Source organism: Elephas maximus, chromosome 5 (assembly GCF_024166365.1).
Source record: "Elephas maximus indicus isolate mEleMax1 chromosome 5, mEleMax1 primary haplotype, whole genome shotgun sequence".
Taxonomy (NCBI): Eukaryota; Metazoa; Chordata; class Mammalia; order Proboscidea; family Elephantidae; genus Elephas; species Elephas maximus.
The window spans coordinates 78478854-78498793 of NC_064823.1; the positions used below are offsets into that span (position 1 = coordinate 78478854).

Genomic DNA, 19940 nt, shown 5'->3' on the forward strand with positions numbered 1-19940 from the left:
ACAATCAAAAAACCCCACAAATAAACTAATATTTAAATACAAATACAGACTAAATGGTCCTGAATCAACAACTTAGAAACCTAAGAAAATATAGCATCTTTGAAGTTAAAAAGTCTGGTAGATTTCCAGTTACATACAGTTAGGTCTCGATGGGGTGGCGTGCTGAAGGGGAGACCCCAGTTCCAAAACAGCCCACCACAATATGTATAGGCAGCAAGAACTGATCAAAAGGAAGAAAGTGAGTGAGAGGGGCTGTGGTATGTCTTAATGGATACTTAGTTTACACACAGGCTTTTGGTATGGACACATTTGTATGTGTAGATGAATGAATTAGTGTATTTACACTAGGGTTTCTCAACCTCAGCACTATCGACGTTTTGAGTTCAATATTTTTTTTTTTTTTTTTTTTTTTGTGGTAGGCTATCCTGTGCATTGTAAGATGTTTAGCCACATTCCAAGACTCTACCCACTAGATGCTTAGTTGTGAAAACAAAAATGTCTTTAAATATTACCACATGTCCCCTGGAAGCAAAATTGCCCCAAATTGTGAACCAACGATTTATACAACAGAATGATACACAGACGCAAAATGCATAAAATACAAGACAAGCAACATTATGGATAAAACTGGGCAATGTAATATTAAGTGAACTAGGAAGTCCCAGACATTACAAACACAAGAGATCTACTTAATAAACTGGAAAAAATTAGATTAGAAACTATATAAAAAGGATAGCAAGGGGACAATGAACATGGAATTCAGGATGGTGGTTACTCAGGTGGCGAGAGACAGGTACAATGAGAGTGGGAGGACCACACAACTGGCAGTAAGTTACTGTCAAGGTCTTCGTTTTCACGTTGGAGGGTGGTTTCACAAGTGCTTATTACATTATAGAAATAAATAAATAAGACAGAAGGGGAAGAAAGAAAGAAAAAGAGGGAGAGAGGGAGGGGAAAAGGAAAGGAAGAAGAATTAGAGGAAGAGAAGAAGGAAAAGTGTATGTGGGGAGGAGCGATAGTGGGGCAAATTATTTTTCCAGAGGAAACGAAACCATTGATAAGAAAAGACCAAAGTCATGGAGAAGGAATTTCTTCCACGACTTTGGAGAACGTGGCCAAGATTGATGTTTTGCAGTGCCATTTCAGAGTCCCTGAGTTATGCAAATGGTTTAAGCGCTCAGCTTCTAATAGAAAGGTTGGAGGTTTGAGTCAATGCAGAGGCTCCCCAAAGAAAGCAAGCCTGGTGATCTACTTCCCCAAAATCAGCCATTAAAAACCCTGTGGAGCACAGTTCTACTCTGATACCCACGGAGTCACCATGAGTTGGAACTGATGGCAACTTTTTTGTTGTTTAATGCCGTTTCAGGAGTTTAGCTTAAGTTTAAGTAAAGGAGAGCCTGTATGCATTTGAACTTGTTGCTTCTTCAGAAGTCCTACCACCCTGGCCAGCTTCACAGAGTATTTCTCTGGACGGTAAATGGTAGCTTGGAAAATGTACTCTGTATGTGGGTAAAATCTCTGAATTTTTCTCCAAGGCTGCCCATCGTGCAATGATATTAGTTTCTTTTCCCAAACCTGGGAAGCTGAGATCGTTGTATTTATGAATGTTTAAATAGCCACCCTAACCAAGTACACTGAAGTAACGCAAATGCAGAGTGAAAAAAAAAAAACTTTGTTAAACAATTATCTATAAAGTGCCTTTTTGTGTGTGTGTGTGTGTTTTAGGTGAAAAGTTTACAGCTTAAGTTGGTTTCTCATACAAAAATTTATACACACATGGTTATGTGAACCCAGTTGCAAACTCTGTCAGCACACTCCCCCTTTTCACCCCGATTTCCCATGTCCATTCAACCAGCTCCTGTCCCATTTCTACCTTCTCATCTCATCTCCGGACAGGAGCTGCTCATTTAGTCTCGTGTATCTGCTTGAACTAAGAAGCACACTCTTCACAAGTATCATTTTATGTCTTATAGTCCAGTCTAATCTCATAAGTGCTTTTTATGAGTCAGAATCGACTCGACAGCAAGGGGTTAGGTGCCAGGCACTAATGTAGGTCCTGGGTATACAAAAATGAACAAAAAGACAAAATCTCTGCTTTCCAGTAGCTCACGTTCTAGGGTTGCAAAGAACGGTGGACTTGGCAGGGGATAAATTCTGAAGCAAACTAATGATTAAGAGCCTGGACACTGGAGTTGGGCTCCTTGAGTTTAAATCCTGGTTCTTCCAATGGTCAAGGTTTCTTAATTTCTCTCAACTTCCATTCCTATCTTTGTCAGTTGTTACCTATATGATGAGGTTGTTTAAAGACTGACGATTTAGCATATACTGGTGGTTCAGTGGCAGAATCCTCAACTTCCGTGCAGGAGACCCGACTCTGATTCCTGGCTAATGCACCTCAGATGCAGCCACCACCCATCTATCAGTGGAGGCTTGCATGTTGCTACGATGCTGAACAGTTTTCAGCAGAGCTTCTAGATTTAGACAGACTAGGATGAAAGGCCTGGTGATCCACGTCTGAAAATCAGCCAGTGAAAAACCTGTTGGTCACAACGGTCCAATCCTACTGTGTATGCGGCCCCAAGAGTCGGGGGCCAACTGGATGGCAGCTAATGACTATTTAACATAAGCACATGAGGAATACTAGCAATGAGTGGTGGCACAGCGGTAAGAGCTACAGCTGTTAACCAAAAGATTGGCAGTTCAAATCTACCAGCCACTCCTTGGAAACCCTATGGGGCAGTTCTACTTTATCCTATAGGGTCGCTAAGAGTCAGAATCAACTCAATGGCAGCAGGTAGTGGATTAGCAATGACATATTTCTTGGTGATAAATTCATTCACCAAAAATCACTTAAGCCAAAACCTTAGGGGCACACTTGACACCTGACTACCTTGATTACCAATTTCTATCAATTTTATCTCCTAAATATTTCTTGTTTTTAAGAAGTAATTCTCCTCTGTCATTATCTTAGATCAGGCTGATAGTTCCAGTGTTGATTGTAGAGCTAACCTGCTTAGTGGGCTCCCCGCCTCTAGCTTTCTTCTCTCGTACATTCTTTCTTTTCTTTTGATCAATAAATAGTTCAAGTCATTTCCCCTGTTGAAATCCTCCTGAATGCTCCTCCAATAACTCTCCCTTGTTTGTAAGCTCTCTTATGGAGTATGAGGCCTTCATAACCTGACCCTGCCTCTCCCCTGTCACCTTCCCATGTACTCTAAGCCTCAGCCACACTACGCTTTTTTAAAATATTTTATTGTGTTTTTGGTGAAAGTTTACACAGCAAATTAGATTCCCTTTTGACAATTTCTATACAAATCATTCAGTGACATTAGTTACCTTTTTTACAATGTGTCAACATTCTGTTTAATTGCATTCTGGTTGCTCTGTTTTCAGGGCTCTAGTTTCCCTGCCTCCACATTGTCTCAGCTTTGCTTTAGATTAATTGTCGACCTTTTGGTCTCACGAAGATGGTTTTTTAATGTAGCACCATACTTACAGGTAATACACTTTGTTTTGTGTTCCAAACTGTTCTTTTGCTAAAAAGTGAGCTCACTGGATGGTTTGGGTTCAAGTTTAAAGCAAGCCTTCGAATTGGTTCAGAACGGTTTGGTAATTGCCGACATAAATGAGGGCATCGTATCCATTGCATAGCACCCAAATCTGTTGGTATCAAATTTTGACCTAAGCAGGAAACAAACAGTGGTGCCCCACTCAAAGGTGGTGGCCGATTATGCCACTTTGAATGTGTGTCACTTTCCATAGTCCTGCCAATAATCCAATCTCCTGCACCCGGCTCCTGAAACTTTCAGGATCCATGAGGGAGATTGGTTTATAAAATGTTTAAAATATGTAGGATGAGGTCTCATCATCCTCGTTTCTAAGGGGCATCTGACTGTACTCTTCCAAGACAGATTTGTTCATTTTTCTGGCAGTTCATGATATGTTCAATACCTTTGTCAACAGCATAATTAAAAGGAATCCGTTCTTCAGTCTTCCTTATTCACTGTCCAGCTTTCGCACGCATGAGGCAACTGAAAATATCATGGCTTGGGTCAGGTGCACCTTAGTCCTCAAAGTGACATCTACGATTTTTTTTTAACACTTTAAATAGGTCCTTTGCAGTAGATTTGCCCAATGCAATGTGTTGTTTGATATCTTGGCTGCTGCTTCCATGGGTGTTGATTGCGGATCCAAGTAAAATGAAATCCTTGGCAACTTCAGTCTTTTCTCCATTGATCATGATGTTGCTTATTGATCATGATGTTGCTTATTGATCCAGTTGTGAGGATTTTTGTTTTCTTTATGTTGAGGTGTAATCCATACTGAAGGCTGTAGTTTTGATCTTCATCAGTAAGTGCTTCAAATCCTATTCTCTTTCAGCAAGCAGGTTGTGTCACCTGCATATCAAAGGTTGTTAATGAGTCTTCCTCCAATCCTGATGCCCCATTCTTCCTCATATAGTCCAGCTTCTCGGATTATTTGCTCATCATATAGATTGAATAGGTATGGTGAAAGAATACAAACCTGATGCACACCTTTCCTGATTTTAAACCACACAGCATCACCTTGTTCTGTTTGAATGAATGCCTCTTGGTCTATGTACAGGTTCTTCATGAGCACAATTAAGTGTTCTGGAATTCCCACTCTTCACAATGTTATACATAAATTGTTGTGATCCACACAGTTGAACACCTTTGCATAGTCAATAAAACACAGATAAGCATCTTTTCTGGTATTCGTGCTTTCAGCCACGATCCGACACCAGCAATGATATCCCTAGTTCCACGTCCTCTTCTGAATCTAGCTTGAATTTCTAGCAGTTCCCTGTCAATGTGCTGCTACAACCACTTTTGAATTATCTTCAGCAAAATTTTACCTGCATGTGATATTAATAATATTGTTTGATAATTTCCACATTCTGTTGGATCACCTTTCTTTGGAATGGGCACAAATATGGATCTCTTCCAGTCGGTTGGCCAGGTAGCTGTCTTCCAAACTTTTTGGCACAGAGGAGTGAATACCTCCAGTGCTGCATCCATTTGTTGAAACATCTCAATTGGTGTTCCATCAATTTATGAAGCCTTGGTTTTTGCCAATGCCTTCAGTGTAGCTTGGACATCTTCCTTCAATATCATCAGTTCTTGATCATTTGCTACCTCCTGAAATGGTTGAACATCAACCAATGCTTTTTCGTACAGTGAATCTGTGTATTCCTTTCATTTTCTTTTGATGCTTCCTGCATCATTCAATATTTTGCTCATAAAAATCCTTCAGTATTGCAACTTAAGGCTTAAATTTTTCTTCAGTTCTTTCAGTCTGAGAAATGTTGGATATGTTCTTTCCTTTTGGTTTTCTAACTCCAGGTCTTTGCACATTTCGTTACAATACTGTACTTCGTGTTTTCGAGCTGCCCTTTGCCAAATCTTCCTTCCAGCTCTCTTACTTCATTATTTCTTCCATTTGCTTTAGCTGCTCTATGCTCAAAAGCAAGTTTCAGAGTCTCCTCTGATATCCATTTTGGTCATTTCTTTCTTTCCTGTCTTTTTAACGACTTTTTGCTTTCTTCATATATGATGCCCTTGATCTCATCACATAACTTGTCTGGTCTTCGGTCATTAGTGTTCAATGTATCCAATCTATTCTTTTTTTTTTTTAAATTGTACTTTAGATGAAGGTTTACAGAGCAAATTAGTTTCTCATTAAACAGTTAATACACACATTGTTTTGCGACATTGGTTGCCAACCCCACGACATGTCAAAACTCTCTGCTTCTTAACCTTGGGTTCCCCATTACCAGCTATCCTGCCCCTCCTGCCTTCTAGTCCTTGCCCCTGGGCTGCTGTGCCCATTTAGTCTCTATTTTATGTGCCTGTCTAATCTTTGGCTCAGGAGGGACTTCAGTACTGAGTTAAAAGGGTGTCCAGGGGCCATACTCTGGGGCTTCTCGTCTCTGTCAGACAAACATCAAATCTATTCCTGAGATAGTCTCTAAATTCAGGTGGGATATACTCAAGGTTGTGCTTTGGCTCTCGTAGACCTGTTTTAATTTTCTTCAGCTTCACCTTGAATGCACGTATGAGCAATTGATGGTCTGTTCTGCAATCATCCCCTGGTCATTTTCTGACTGGTAATATTGAGCTTCTTCATCGTCTCCTTCCACAAATGTAGTTGATTTGATTCATGTGTTCCATCTGGTGAGGTCCATCATTGGCGTTGTTGAAAAAAGGTATTTTCAATGAATACGTCATTGGTCTTGCAAAATTCTATCATGAGATCTCCAGTGTTGTTTCTATGACCAAGGCCATATTTTCCAACTACTGACCCTTCTTCTTTGTTTCCAACTTTCTCATTCCGATTACCAGTAATTATCAATGCATCTGGATTGCATGTTTGCTCAATTTCAGATTGCAGAAGTTGGTAAAAATCTTTGATTTCTTCATCTTTGGCATTAGTGGTTGGTGCGTAAATTTGAACAATAGTTTTATTAACTGGTCTTCCTTGTATGCATATGGATATTACCCTATCACTGACAGCATTGTACTTCACAATTCATCTCGAAATGTTCTTTTTTGTCATTCTTGGCATAGTGGACCATATGGCTGTCTGATTCACAATGGCCAACACCAGTCCATTTCAGTTCACTAATGCCTAGAATATGGATGTTTATGCCTTCCATTTCATTTTTGATGACTTCTAATTTTCCTAGATTTATACTTTGCATATTCCAAATTCCTGTTATTAATGGATGTTTGCAGCTGTTTCTTCTCATTCTGAGTCATTCTACAACAGCAAATGAAGGTCCCAAAAGCTTTACTCCCTTCACTGCATTAAGTCCTTCGGTATGGATTATATCTCCACATAAAGAAAACAAAAACTCTCACAACTGGACCAATAAGCAATATCATGATAAATGAAGAAAAGACTGAAGCTGTCAAAGATTTCATTTTACTTGGATCCACAATCAACACCCATGGAAGCAGCAGTCAAGATACCAAACAACACATTGCATTGGGCCAATCTGCTGCAAAAGACCTCTTCAAATTGTTAAAAAACCAAAGATGCTACCTTGAAGACTAAGGTGCATCTGGCCCAAGCCGTGGTATTTTCAGTCACCTCATACGCATGCAAAAGCTGGACAATGAATAAGGAAGATCGACGAATTCATGCCTTTGAATTACGGTGTTGTCGAAAAATATTGAATATACCATGGACTGCCAACAGAACGAACAAATCCATCTTGGAAGAAGTACAGCCAGAATGTTCCTTAGAAGCAAGGATGGTGAGGCTACATCTCACATGCTTTGGACATGTTGTCAAGAGGGATAAGTCCATTGAGAAGGACATCATACTTGTTAAAATAGAGGGTCAGCAAAAAAGAGGAAGACCCTTAATGAGATGGACTGACACAGTGGCTGCAACAATGGGCTCAAGCATAAGAACAATTGTAAGGATGTCGCTGGACTGGGAAGTGCTTCGTTCTGTTGTACATAGGGTCTCTGTGAGTTGGAACTGACTTGACAGCTCCTAACATCACCAAGTGGTTTGAGGAGACAACTCTTCCCTAATTGTATTTTGAGTGCCTTCCAAAATTTTACAGCACTGTATCAGATAAGGTTCTGCTGCTATTCATAAGGTTTTCACTGCCCGTATTTTTCAGAAGTAGACTCTAGGTCGTTCTCCCTAGTCTGTCTTAGTCTGCAAGCTTCGCTGAAATCTGTCCACCATGGGTGACCCTGCTGGTATTTGAAATACCAATGACATAGCTTCCAGCATCACAGCAACACACAAGCCACCACAGTGCAACAAACTGACAGATGAGTGGCGTCTGTGTTAATGATAATGATAAACAAACAAACATTGCCATCAAGTCGATACTGACTCATAGTGAGTTTATAGGACAGAGTAGAACCGTTCTATAGGGTTTCTAAAGAGCAGCTGGTGGATTCGAACTGCCTACCTTTTGGTTAGCAGTCGTAGCTCTTAACCACTGCACCATAATTATCTCCATTTTACAGATGAGAAAACTTATGCTTAGTAAGGTTTAGTAGTTGTCAGGTTCACACAGCTAGTAAATGGTACAGCAGGGAGTCACAACCAGGTGGACTGAACTCTGAACCTCTGTGCTCTATCCCCTCATACATTTTAGAAATGCAGGTCAAGAAATAACTTTTTTCTTTGTGAAAGGGCTCATAAGGATTATATTGAAAAGTTTTGGACTTACTCATTACTATTGCAGTGTGATCATTTCTATTCTAGACCAGACTAACAAACTCAATCAGAACCTTTTCCCCACATATTTTTCAGTCAAGATATTTCACATCACGTTCCTTTCAAAGATAACATGAAGGGCTTTTTTTTTGAACTTCAGATGAAGGTTTACAGAACAAACTAGTTTCTCATCAAACAGTTAGTATACACATTGTTGTATGACATTGGCTAACAACCCTATGACATGTCAACACTCTCCCTTCTCAACCCTGGGTTCCCTATTACCAGCTTTCCTGTTCCCTCCTGCCTTCCAGTCTCTGCCCCAGGGCTGGTGCACCCCTTTAGTCTTGTTTTGTCCTGTGGGCCTGTTGAATCTTTGGCTGAAGGGTGAGCCTCAGGAGTAGCCTCATTACTGAGCTGAACGGGTGTCTGGGGACCATACTCTCAGAGTTTTTCCAGTCTGTGTCAGGCCAGCAAGTCTGGTCTTTCTTTTTGAGTTAGAATTTTGTTCTATATTTTTCTCCAGTTCTGTCTGGGACCTTCTATTGTGACCCCTGTCAGAGCAGTCAGTGGTGGTAGCCAGGCACCATTTGGTTTACTGGACTCAGTCTGGTGGAGGACATGGTAGCTGTGGTCCGTTAGTCCTTTGGACTAATCTTTCCCTTGTATCTTTAGTTTTCTTCATTCTTCCTTGCTCCCAAAGGGGGTGAGATCAGTGGTGTAGCATAGATGGCTGCTCACTGGCTTTTGAGACCCCAGACACTACTCACCAAAGTAGAATGTAGAACATTTTCTTTATAAACTCTGTTATGCCAGTTGAGCTAGATGTTCCGCTGAGACCATGGTCCCCATGGCCCTCAGCCCAGCAATTCGGTCCCTCAGGGAGTTTGGATGTGTCTGTGGAGCTACCATGGCCAAGGCTGTGCTGGCTTCCCATGAAGGGCTTTTTTAAATGCATAGTTTTGCAAACTTATATTAGGTGGAAAGGAAACCTTAGAGACTTGATTCTAAACACTCATTTTGAGAAAATATTATTTACCATGAAACAACCACAATTCACGCTTGCCATAAAAGGAAGTGGTTAGACTGATAGTTTAGCAGATGTTTGGTGAGGCTGAAATAGCTTACCATGCCTTACCACTCGGATAGCTCAGTCACAACTAGAAAAGGCAGGCCAGAGTCACATACATCTTCATGCTTACTCCTTTCTTAAAGGTGAGTGTGATTGGTAAAGTAATGGATCATTTAGGAACAACAGATTTTATAACAGAAACCTCTTCTAAAATATCATCAGTTGTTGGCACCAGGCACCAAACAATGTTGGTAGATGCTAAAGAGACAAACGGACAAGCTACCTTTAGCAGGCAACAACTTTATTGAATTTTATTATATTTAAAGTTTTAGAACCATACAAATATTTTCATTTCTTAGGCACAAACAGAATTTGGATAGTACTAGCAGAACTTTAATACTGTTTTAAAATTTCATTTAGAAACTACTACATTATGAATGAGGTGCTCTAAAATATTCACTTTTTATTGTTGTTATAGAACAATGAAAACTGCTGCTAGGAAAACAGATTGCTGCTTACACTGATTTATACTTTCCAGTGCTCTGAGAAAGAAGTAAGCATAGCTACTGGACAAGCTCATTGCGGGGGGAAGGTGACCTTCGGAGATTATCTTCTTGATTCAGTCATCTCCTCCACAGATCTTTAGGAGCGTGATTTCGTAGTTTCCAGAAGTATCTGACTATAAAGAACAGGACCGATGGAGAGAAGAACAGATATAGCATTAATAATGACGGGCCATAAATGAATCAGCTTCCACAGCACAAGAGACTTCACTTCTGTGTGAAACTCAGGACCTGCACCATTTAGTAAAATGCACCTGTTATTCCATCATTCATTCACATTGTTGTTAGTGGCCGTCAAATCAGCTTGGGCTCATGGCAACCCTTAGTACAACAGAATGAAACGTTGCCTAGTTCTGTGCCATCTTCACAATCATTGGTATGCTTGAGTCCACTGTTGCGGTGACTGTGTGTTTTGAGTGCCTTCCAACCTTGGGGGCTCATCTTCCAGCACTGTATCGGACCTTATTCTGTCATGATCCATAAGGTTTTCATTGGACAATTTTCAGAAGCAGATCACCAAGCCTTTCGTCCTAGTCTGTCTTAGTCAGACGCTCTGCTGAAACCTGTCCACCAAGGTTGACCCTACTGGTATTTGAAGTAACGATGGCATAGCCTTCAGCACCACAGCAGCATGCAAGCCACCACAGTACTGCGGACTGACAGATGGGTGATGGGTCATTCGTTACGCTCATTCACTGAGGATAATTATGTTCCAGCCCATCGTCTTCTTTACAAAGTATCATATTTAAAGTCTTCCTGTCATATTGTAATTAAATTTCAATTTGGGTTTAAAAAACTACGAGTACATCAATTACATAATATTAATTTTTAACAAAACTTTTAAAAATGATAGTTTTAATAATAGTTAATATTTATCAAACAGTTGCTATTCTAAGGTGGTGCAAATGGTTTGTTCTTGGCTCCTAATGGAAAGGTTGGCAGTTGGAATCCCTCCAGTGGCTCTGAGGAAGAAAGGCCTGGTAATCCACTTCCGTAAGATTACAGCCATTACAAACTCTGTGGAACAGTTTCACTGTGGAACGTGTAGGGTGGCCATGAGTCAGAATTAACTCGATGGCAACGAGTTTGAAATGTGTATTAACTACTTTAATCCTTATAATAACTATGCAACAGGTACCACAAGTATCCCCACTTACCAGATAAATAAAATGAGAAAAACAGAGGTTAGGAAACGTGCTCCAAGATCATAAAGACAGTAAGTGGCAGAGGCAGGATTCAAACCCCAAGAACCTGGTCCCTTAAAACCGCCCTAGGCTACTTGGCTTTAGAAATTTAAATGAACCACATCTTGCTGTATTATCCCCAAAGAATATGTTTCTCAGTTCCTTTTTCCTAGGCTAGCCAAAAAAGATCTTAGTTTAGAAAAGATACCATATGAAGCTGAGGCTTAAAGTACAAAGATACTATGTTTGGTATGCAAAAGACTTCACTGGAGCTAAAACTTGGCTTTTAACCTGGGCTGCCTAAAATCCTCACATTATTATTTTATTTGAGGCAACACAACTGGTGAGCACTGATCACTTAAGTTTCATTGGGGAAAGCTGTCACTGGGGTAAACCTTAGAGTAAGTGGTAATAGGAAGGAAGAAATGAAGAAGGGTGATTTAGTGAAGAGACTGAGCACTGCTTTCGTAATAAGGGCAACCAGCATTGATACATATTCTGTCTTATGTAGACTTTAGCTCTTTCTCTGTTGGTTTTCCTAAATCTTGCTCTGTCGTATGTAACATTCCAGCTGCTAGCAAGTCAGCAGTGCTCTAGCTTTGTGTTAGAAGAGCTCCCTCTAGCCACTTCTGATCAGAGTGGTAAGCAATTATCAGGGGTTCTATCCTCTGCTGCTAACCAAAAGTTTGAATCCACCAGCTGCTCCTTGCAAACCCGATGGGGCAGCTCTACCCTATCCTATAGGGTTGCTATGAGTCAGAATCGACTTGACGGCAGTGGGTTTGGTTTTTTGGTTTTCTACCTGTTAGTAGAGGAAATAAATCCAAGCAGCCTAATGCAAAGCTATATATAAAATTCTGATCCACTGTAGGCAGTAAACAAATGTTTGTCCTTTTCTCCTACCTCTATCCGTTTCTGCCTCCTACTAATATAGCTCTTCTATTTACAAGGCATTTTAGAAATCTGTTATCACAAAAAAGTTGATGTATTTTTAAAACCTTTGAAAATAACTTATAACTTCCTAATAAGGTTATTGGGGGCAGTGGTGGTTCAGTGGTAGAATTTTCACCTTCCATGCAGGAGATCTGGGTACAATCCTGGTCAATGTACCTCATGCATAGCCACCACCCCCCTGTCAGTGGAGGCTTGCATGTTGGTGTGATGCCAAACAGGTTTCAACAGAGCATCCAGACTAAGGGAAACTAGGAAAAAAGGCCTGGTGATCTACTTCTGAAAAATCAGCCAATGAAAACCCTGTGTATCGCAATGGTCTGATTCAAAACCAATCATGGAATGTCACAGGACCATGCAATGTTTCTTTCCATTGTTCACCATAAGTTGGGGGCCTACTCAACAGCAGCTAACAATGACAACGAGAATATATTAATTTTTCTTAAGAAACTAAATCTTCATTTCGGCCTGTTTTTAACAGTAGTACCATGGTTCTCTCGTCTTCTCGGCTTTGGCCCCATCTGTGGATACACATCTTTCAGCCCATCTTTCATCCTCCACATTCAATCAGTCCTGCCAATTATTTCTTTTCTTTTCTTTTCCTTTTTTGACTTCGATTCACTCCCCTTTATTCATTCCCTTTACCATTAACTGTCAATTACATTACAAAAATATTTCCTAAACACTTATACCAAAAAAAAAAACCAAACCCAGTGCCATCAAGTCGATTCTGACTCATAGTGACATGCTAAGCGATAGAGTGTCCAACCTCTGAAAAACTTCCAATCTGGTAGGCAATGTAACAAAAAACAAATAGTTGGAAATCAGGAAAAAAAGTAATACTCCTTTTTAAAGAATAGTACTAAGTGCTATGGGGTCTCAAAAAGGATAGATCACATCTTTTTGAGATCCAACAGTTATTTCTTTACAGTGTTTTCAGATTCTTCCCTTCTCCATTCTGACCGCAACAAACCTGATCTAGGCTTTCATCTCTTGTCAGTAGTTTCCTTAACTCTCAGTTCTTCAGTCCATACTCTCCTGGGTGTTCATTCTTATTGTTTCATACATCAAGTCCAATTGCTACTATTCTATCAAATTAACATTTTCTAGCCCTTATCTTAGTTTTCTGTCAGTAGGATGCAACATACTGTTGATATGGCCCTCCTTGACACTTTCTCTTTCCTTGGCTTCAGTCCTACAAGTAGCCCTGGCTCTTCCTCTCTGGCATCTCTGCCTCTGCTTTGCAGGCCACTCCTCTTCCATCCAGTCACTAACATTAGTGATACTTAAATCTCAATTCTAAGCTTTTTTTCTATTCTCATTCTATATTTTCTCCATGTCCAAGGACTCAATCAGACAAGTGACTCTCAAAATATATTTCATATGTCTAACTGCCTACATGAGATCTCCACTTGGATGTTTCAAAGGCATCTCAAACTGAACACAAGCAAAACCAAATGCATGAACTCTCTCAACCACTCTTCAAAAAGAAAAATACTAAAAACCTTATCTTGCAGGGAATGGCACCATTCTTGTTTCCTAAGTTAGAAATCTGGTAATCATCCTCGACACCTTCTCTTCTTTATGTCTAATGCTGAAGATAACACACTAAGTCCCTTCAGTTTTAAGTCTTTTGAGCTCTTCCTCTTTCCTCCCTTTGCATGACCACCAACCCAGTGCTAATACTCTAATATGGATGGATAGATAGATAGATAGATAAGATAGATAGATAGATAGATGATAGATAGACAGACAGACAGATTCCTAACCCATCACCCTCCATCTCTTCCACCTTACGTTCAATTCATTCTCCAGAACCACAATCATGACACTATGCTGCTTGAAGTTCTTTAATGGCTACTCATTGCTCTTAGGCTAAAGACAAAATCCTTAAATGTAGCCAAGAGGGTCCTGCAAGATGTGGTACCTCCAGTCTCACTGTTCATTATATTTCCTCCCGCAGAATGTTTCTATTTGCAATTCCTTTTGTTGGAATGCTCTACTGGCCCCCTATTCCCACAATCTGTATCTTGTTAATTTTGACTCATTTTCCAGATTTAACAATAACATCCTCATAGAAGCCTTACCTATAATCCTCCTATTATGTGACTTTATAGCACAATGTAGCTTTCCTTTACATTTAACATAGTTGTCACATTTACTTGTAATTCCATAACGATATATCTTTTTTTTGTTTATACAGTTATGCCTTGCCTCACATCCACAATATGTTCTGTGAAAGGACATTACGTGATTTGTAAACTGTGCAGACACCATATTATATACAGGTAGTCCCAGGGTTAGGAACCAGTTCCATTCCTAAGTCTGTTTTTAAGTCGAAGTGGTACATAAGTCAGAACAGTTAGGTACGGTTTATATCTAATGTCAGTCAGTTAAATGTTTGTCTCAGTATATAGTATATGGTGTGCCTTTCTATGCACAAAAAACATTAAACTCTTCCAGATACACTAAAACATCTTTAACATAATAACACAGTAATAATAATAATGTTTTGAGGCGAGTCACAAAGTAGTGTCCATTTGTTATTACAAACCATTGTATATATCTCAGATTTTTAATAGGCTTTATGGGGGCTGGTTTGTAACTATGGGTTGTACATAAGTCTATTATAACCTTAAGAAACCACATATATAAATGTGGTCAGACATTGCCTGAAGGGATGTTATACAACCCATGACTGTAATTGTATCCCTGAACCTAGTGTATAACATGTGTTCAAAAAAATTTTTGATTGGATGAATGAAGGACAAATTCCATGTTCTCAAAGTTCTTTCAGTTGGCTTCACCTTCCTACTTGAATCTTCTCGGTCAATATTCCTCAAGGCAGACCCTCCATCAAGCAAATGCCTTATTACTTCCTTCACCATACACCTAGTGCTAGATGCATGTGTTTCTACAACATTCTCCTTTGACCCTATTGACCAGCATAGCACCTGCCCTACAGGAGGCACTTAACACATGCTGTTGAAAGGCAGACTCCTTTTCCTCTCAATTGCTATATTAGTATGCTCTCTACCCCACATCCTATTGTCTCATATTATTATTCTGTAATTGTTTTATTTATGCCCACTTCAAGCGTCCACCTAGATTGAGTTCACTGAGAGTAGTTTTCCTTTAAAGAGCCTGGAATTATGCTGGTTATTTCTTAAATAGGTACTTAATTTGTTGATCAGAGAAATCAGCAACTTCTTCAAACCTCTATGAAACTGAAGTGTGGCTTCATGTGAGGGTGCTATGAGAACCAATGGCCACTGGCGAACCTCAACAAAAAATGTAGTTATATCCAAACTTTCCATTACTATCATATTAAGTAATTAGACATATTTGTTTTTCACTTTCTTCCTCTCCTCCTCCTCCCCACTAATCATCACTTGCGAAAGCTGTTAATGAGCACTGAAATCCCTCAACAAAAGACAGAAGGAAGAGGAAGACAGCCAAAGGCCGGGATCACACACAAAATGAATCTCTATCCCCTGAATGACATTTAACCGTCTGAAAAGACCTTGTTCGTCAGTATCAAAAACATAATTATATTACTTAATAACGCAGGTTAGGTGGTAGAAATGAGGAACCCTTAATATTGTTTCAAATTACAAATGAAACTCTTCAGCGATGGATTCTTCTTTTCTATCAAAACACGCATAGTTTAAATGTTTTCTAATACAATAAGCCTCAATTACCCAGACCACTGGGGGACAGAGATTCTAGATAATTTAATTTTCTGGTTTGCTGAGGATGAACCAAAAGCCCTTTTTGTGTTTCAACCTTGTTACTGACAATCTTTATAAAATGTATGAGTCTACTTTCTGCCTTAGTAAGCACAATGTGGTTAACGTTATCAAATCTTCCTCTGATGATTGAAGCTATTGTAATGTGCCAAGATCGATTCAAATAGAGTTGAGTGTGAGCAACTGACCAAATCAGTGCTATGCCCCAGGCAAAATGTGAAGGTTGCCTTTTTTGAGTAAGCTACCTATTTCAGTTCACTGTCTTACATGTACATCTCTTTCTGCAAAAAGTTTCGTGCAAGAACAAATGCTTTGGTTAAAATTTTCTTTGTGTACAAATCTAGTTGGCTGATGTTCCTTAGTTCATTCATTTGTTCCTTCATTCATTCAAAAACTATTTTGTGGAGCCCCAGGCAGGAACAGTCTCAAGATGCTGTAGAAAGGCCTAGGCCCACTTTTGGTCCTGGTCGAGGGAGGCCTCTGTGGGTAGGACCAGAGTGAACCCTCCAGCTGCTCCCAGAAAGGCTGGAACACCAAGCCAAGACTCCCCAGTGGCTACTGGATCACGTAGCACCCTTGCATCAGGCCACACTCCAGCCTCTTAGTGGCTTGAGAAGGTTGCTGCCAGGATCCTCATGGTGTATCAACAATTCCAACAGCCAGGACTGGGGCATCTGGGTAGCAAAGACTCCATGCCTGGCTTTGGACCCTCAGCTCCCAGAGTGAATGCATCCTGTTTACCAGCTGGCTGCTGCTCCCCTTTCCTCCATATCACCTTTCAAGTCACACATCCCAGGTTGCATCCCCCTTCCTAGCTCTGGCCTCAGTGGCCTCAGCAATTCTGCAATGACTCAGATCCACCTAGCTCCACATCTGGGGCTGTCTCCGATGCTGATTTTCTTGAGACATTTCATAGGGTGGGTGGGGTGGCTGAGGTATGGAAAGATATTCACAGTGCTGCACGTGGGAGGTCTATAGAACTAGACCCAGACTTCATCTTTTTAACTAATCAGTGTGGCCCTGGCAGCTGGGCTGGATGGCTTCACACAACAACTCAGCTCCCGCTTTGTTCCAGAGAACCAGTTTGGACTAACACCTTCTATGATTCATTTAATGGAGACTTTTCGTATGTGATCTGGGAAGCTGAGGTTGAAAAAAAACTCGAACGGAAGACAATTGGGAAGGTCTGGAGGCCAGCCGTTTATCCTTTACTAGTTGTCCTGTTCCTGTTGGGGCGATGACTGTTGCAACCATGAGCTGCAATATATAGAAGCCACTTACACAATACCTGCCAGTCTTACTTCCTTAAAAACTCTAATAATTTGTCGTTTATTTAGAGGTTTCTATGTACATAACCATACGAACTGAGAACTGACAACAATGAAACTTGGTTTCATGCTTTAAAACGGAAATGGACAAATGTAACACATTTTAGGAAAAGTCTCATTCAGAATGATAGAAATATAATGAACCAATTTTTTGAATATCCAAAAACCATAAAAGACTACATTCAGGTAGCTAACAGATACATGAGGAAATGCTCACGATCATTAGCCATTACAGAAATGCAAATCAAAACTACAATGAGATTCCATCTCACTCCAACAAGGCTGGCATTAATCAAAAAAACACAAAATAATAAATGCTGAAGAGGTTGTGGAAAGACTGGAACACTGTTACACTGCTGGTTGGAATGTAAAATGGTATAACCACTTTGGAAATCGATTTGGCGTTTCCTTAAAAAACTGGAAATAGAGCTACCATATGATCCCGCAATTCCACTCCTTGAAATATATCCTAGAGAAATAAGAGCCTTCACAGGAGCAGATATACGCACACCCATGTTTATTGCAGCACTGTTTGCAATAGCAAAAAGATGGAAGCCACCAAGGTGCCCACCAGCAGATGAATGGATAAATTATGGTATAGTCACACGATGGAATACTACACATCGATAAAGAACAATGATGAATCTGTGAAACATTTAATAAAATGGAGGAATCTGGAAGGCATTATGCTGAGTGAAATTAGATCCAAAAGAACCAATATTGTATGAGACCAATACTATAAGAACTCAAGAAATAGTTTAAACAGAGAAGAAAACAGTCTTTGATGGTTACGAAAGAGGGGAGGGAGGAAGGGGAGGATTCACTAATTAGATAGTAGACAAGAACTAATTTAGGTGAAAGGAAAGACAACACAATAGAGAAGAGGGCAGCACAACTGGCCTAAACCAAAAGCAAAGAAGTTTCCTGAATAAACCAAACACTTCAAAGGCCAGAGTAGCAGGGGCAGGGGTTTGGGGACCATGGTTTCAGGGGACATGTAGGTCAACTGGCATAATAAAACCTATTAAGAAAACATTCTGCATCCCATTTTGGGGAGTGGCATCTGGGGTCTTAAACGCTAGCAAGAGGCCATCTAAGATGCATCAATTGGTCTCAACCCACCTGGAGCAAAGGAGGATGAAGAACACCAAAGACACAAGGTAATTATGAGCCCAAGAGACAGAAAGGGCCACATAAATGAGAGACTACATCAGCCTGAGACCAGAAGAACTACATGGTGCCCAGCTACAACCGGTGACTACCATGACAGTGAACACAACAGAGAATCCCTGGAGGAGGAGGAGAGCAGTGGGATGCAGACCTCAAATTCTAGTAAAAAGACCAGACTTAATGGTCTGGCTGAGACTAGAAGGACCCTGGAGGTCATGGTCCCCAGACGTTCTGTTAGCCCAAGACAGGAACCATTCCCAAAGCCAACTCTTCAGACAGGGATTGGACTGGACTATAAGACAGAAAATGATACTGGTGAGGGGTGAGCATCTTGGATCAAGTAGACACATGAGACTGTGTGTGCAGCTCCTGTCTGGAGGGGAGATGAGGAGGCCGAGGGGGTCAGAAGCTGGCTGAATGGACGTAGAAATACAGGGTGGAGAGAAGTGTGCTGTGTCACTAGGGGGAGAGCAACTAGGAATATATAGCAAGGTGTATATAAGTTTTTGTATAAGAGACTGACTTGATTTGTAAACTTTCACTTAAAAAAAAAGCACAATAAAAATTAAAAAAAAAAAAAAAGACTGACAAATTCAACGAAATAAGATGTAAAATTTTTGCATGAGAAAAATATAGGTAGCCCCTGGCTTACAACGTATTAGAGTTATGACAAACCGCACTTATGATGTCCTTTTTTATGACTGACTGTGTATATTTTTATGTGTGTAAAATATATCAAACCGAAGTTTGAAAACACCCTGTATACCAAGGCTATGGAGAAACAGGCACTCATATAGTCCTCATGGAAGTACAAAATACTGGTAGTATTTATCAAAATTACAAATGTATTTACATCTATCTCAGCAAACCTACTGTTGAGAATTTTTTCCTCAGATACACCTGTGCCTATGAAATTGTGTATGTACATTGCAGCATTGTTTCTAATAGTAAGAAACTGGAAACAATGTTAACATGATGGTATGCAGCTGTATAGAAGAATGAGAAAGAAAGCTTCTTATGTGCTGAAATAAAAAGAATTCCAAACTGCAGAACCATTTTATCTTTTACGTAAAAAAGAGGAAATTAAGAAAACGTAAACTAAAAAGTATTAAGAAGGAAAAATGAAAAAGAGGAGACTAAAAATACATGTTTTTTTTTACATTGTCACAAACACTGCAATTTAAAAAATAGCTAAAAAACTTGCATATACAATTCATAAAAAAGAAAGATGAATGGCCAATAAACCTAACCAAAAAAAAAATTGAGTATCTATTATGTGCTTGGAATTTTGGAGCTGAAAAACTATCACTATCTTTAAGGGGTATTTTACTGTTATTATTTTAAACTCAGAAAACACATTTACATATTAACAAGGAGAGAGACCTCTAAGTCATATGCCTCTATGTTTTAAGGAATAGAAAGGAAAGAGAATAGGCAAGAAAGGGCAAAATGTGTTTAGCTCTTTTTAAGAGGAAACTTACTTTAATTGCTGAATATAGGGAACAGCCATAATGCTTTTTGAACTCTGCTCGAATGTCCAAAAGGTCAATTTCTGATCTGGAAACCATTATTCTGTTCAGAGTAAATTCATCAGTTCCAGCACCCTGTTAAGAAATACAGATGTTCACAACACAAAAATCACATAGATCTATATCTATAAGAAATAGCTGTTGGTGCACAAAGTATTCAACTACATTGACTCTTCTTCATTTAGC

At 39.8% G+C, this 19940-nt stretch overlaps 1 protein-coding gene across 2 annotated transcripts in view; it reads right to left on the minus strand.

Moving 5' to 3' along the window:
• The window catches only part of ANXA3 (annexin A3), a 122015-nt gene that overhangs the window by 45524 nt on the left and 56551 nt on the right, over positions 1-19940 (minus strand). Inside the window, exons 12-13 of one of the 2 annotated variants that reach the window (XM_049885929.1) lie at positions 19707-19829; positions 9828-9959 (exon numbers count right to left, since the gene is read on the minus strand). In XM_049885929.1, the coding sequence (XP_049741886.1) occupies positions 9900-9959; positions 19707-19829 (183 nt within the window). In that variant the 3' untranslated portion in view covers positions 9828-9899. Of the gene's footprint in view, positions 1-9827; positions 9960-19706; positions 19830-19940 lie in introns of those variants that run through there. The other variant, XM_049885931.1, reaches the window with a different exon arrangement.